General features: G+C 41.4%; 1 protein-coding gene across 1 annotated transcript; it reads right to left on the bottom strand.

The window, feature by feature from the left end:
- Positions 1–888: 888 nt before the first annotated feature.
- Positions 889–1,827, bottom strand: LOC124987198 (olfactory receptor 10-like). Its single transcript, XM_047556248.1, has one exon. It carries the CDS (start codon positions 1,825–1,827, stop codon positions 889–891), a length of 939 nt encoding a protein of 312 aa, XP_047412204.1.
- Between the last annotated feature and the right edge of the window lie 307 nt (positions 1,828–2,134).

The following is a 2,134-nucleotide window of genomic DNA, read 5'->3' as shown; positions in this document are numbered from 1 at the left end:
TCCTGGTTAATGCCATATCTTGGCTATTAATTCTATGATAAACACAGGCAGTCACTGAATAGAAAATAACTTTCAAGTCAAACCAAGTAGCTTGACTGAGACCCTTAATGTAGCTTATGAGATGTTGATGCCTTTGCTCAGTACCACCCTAATCATTTTGCCTTTTTGTTCCAGTAAGTGAAATGACATCATATCTGAAACTCTACATGCTCCTTACAGTAACTCTGTTCATGTTTTTCTTAACTGTTCCATATTTCATAGGAGGGTAATCACTGTAAAAGACTTTAGAAACAGACCCTGAGATGTAAAGAGATATGACTAGGGTCATGGTTAGTTTGTGTGTGTGTGTGTGTGTGTGTGTGTGTGTGTGTGTGTTGGTGGGGATTGAACCCAGGACCTTCCACAGGCTAAACAAATACTTTACTTCTAAGCTACATCCCCAACCTACAATTAATTTATAAAGCAGAAGTGAATTCTTGTTCTCTGTCTTTGAGCACAGAGTACTCTTTGGCAATCATCACTTTGGAAATGTGTTTTTATTCTGAATTAAGTCTTCTTTCAGTCTCAGACTTGCCAAAAAACCCACCCCCATTCTCCACAAGAGGACACAAAATGCCTATATCCCAAACTCTTCTCTGGTTATCTTGTGGCATTAACAAAAGTTGTGATAAAAATAACAATTATTTTTTGCTGGCCAAAGATCATAAACACTAAGATAAAAAGCAACTCAACAGATCCCAGCTTCCAACTTCCAGAGAAGCAAGTAAATAAAATCTTGAGTCTGACTGAAGGTACTTTCTAGTTAATCAACTGCCCTCCAAGGAACATGATGGGGTTTCATAATATGAAAGAGATTACATGATATTTTACTGACCCTCATTTCACCTCCTACCTGGAATCTTTGTCTCTCCCCAGTACCTTCCACAGAGCCCCCTTCACATCCTTGTTCCTCAGAGTATAGATCAGAGGATTGAGCATGGGGGTAATTATAGTATAAAAAAGGGCAACAAACTTTCCCTCACTCTCAGAGTAACTGCCTGTAGGTTGGAGGTATGTGTACATGGCTGAGCCATAAAAAAAGCAAACCACCAGGAGGTGAGAGCCACATGTTCCAAACGCCTTTCTGCGCCCAGCCATTGACTTGATCCTCAGTACTGCCCGAGCAATGTGTGCATAGGAACCTAGAATCAGGGCTACAGGAAAGACCAAGATTATGGCTACAGATAAAAAGAAATTGCCCTCTGTTCGTCTTGTGTCCTTACAAACCAACTTCAGGAGTACAGGCATCTCACAAAAGAAGTGGTTCAGGTAATGGAGGCCACAGAGAGGCAGAGTTACCATAAGGCCTGTCTGAATCAGAGAGTTTATGAGACCTCCCACCCAGGATACAATAGCAAGTGACTGGCAGAGAAGGGGGTGCATAATGGTTGTGTAGTGGAGTGGACGACACACAGCAGCATAGCGATCAATAGCCATAGCCACCAAAAGTATACACTCAGTTCCACCCAGGGAGAGGGATATGATGAGCTGGGCCACACACCCTCCATAGCTGATGGTCCTGTCAAATCCAGAAAGATTGATCAGCATCTGGGGCACAGTGCTGGTGGTATAGCAGAGGTCCAGGAAGGAGAGGTGGCAAAGGAAGAAGTACATGGGTGTGTGCAGTCGAGAGTCCAGTTGTGAGAGAATGATGATGGTGGTGTTGCCAAAGAGGGTTAGGGAGTAGAAAATTGAAATGTAAATAAAGAGGATGAGTTCCAGTTGAGGCCAATCTGAGAATCCCACCAAAATGAATCCTTCTCCAAAACTGGTGTTGAAACTTCCCATAGCCTTGCACCTGCAAAAAAGAAAAAAAAAAAAAAAAAAGACAACTCAATATTTCCTATGAAGAACTTGAATTAAAATGTTGTTTCACAGTAATTGCCAAATATTCCAAAATCATGCTTTTTATTTTCTATTTTGCTATTTAGTTCAGTTCTTTCTAGGCTTCCATTCTTATTCTTCTCTTCTTTAGGATGGAGATCACTGGATTAGGAATGATTTGGTCTGGTGTGAATCCTAGTCCTGCTGTCTGTTTTTTTCTGGGACTTTACCCAGACCCTTCAATCCTGTGAATCTGATGTTTCCTTGAATA

This window comes from Sciurus carolinensis, chromosome 6 (genome assembly GCF_902686445.1).
Source record: "Sciurus carolinensis chromosome 6, mSciCar1.2, whole genome shotgun sequence".
In the NCBI taxonomy this organism is placed as follows: Eukaryota; Metazoa; Chordata; class Mammalia; order Rodentia; family Sciuridae; genus Sciurus; species Sciurus carolinensis.
The sequence above is the reverse complement of the archived record's forward strand: the minus strand, read 5'-3'. Positions and strand labels throughout refer to the sequence as shown.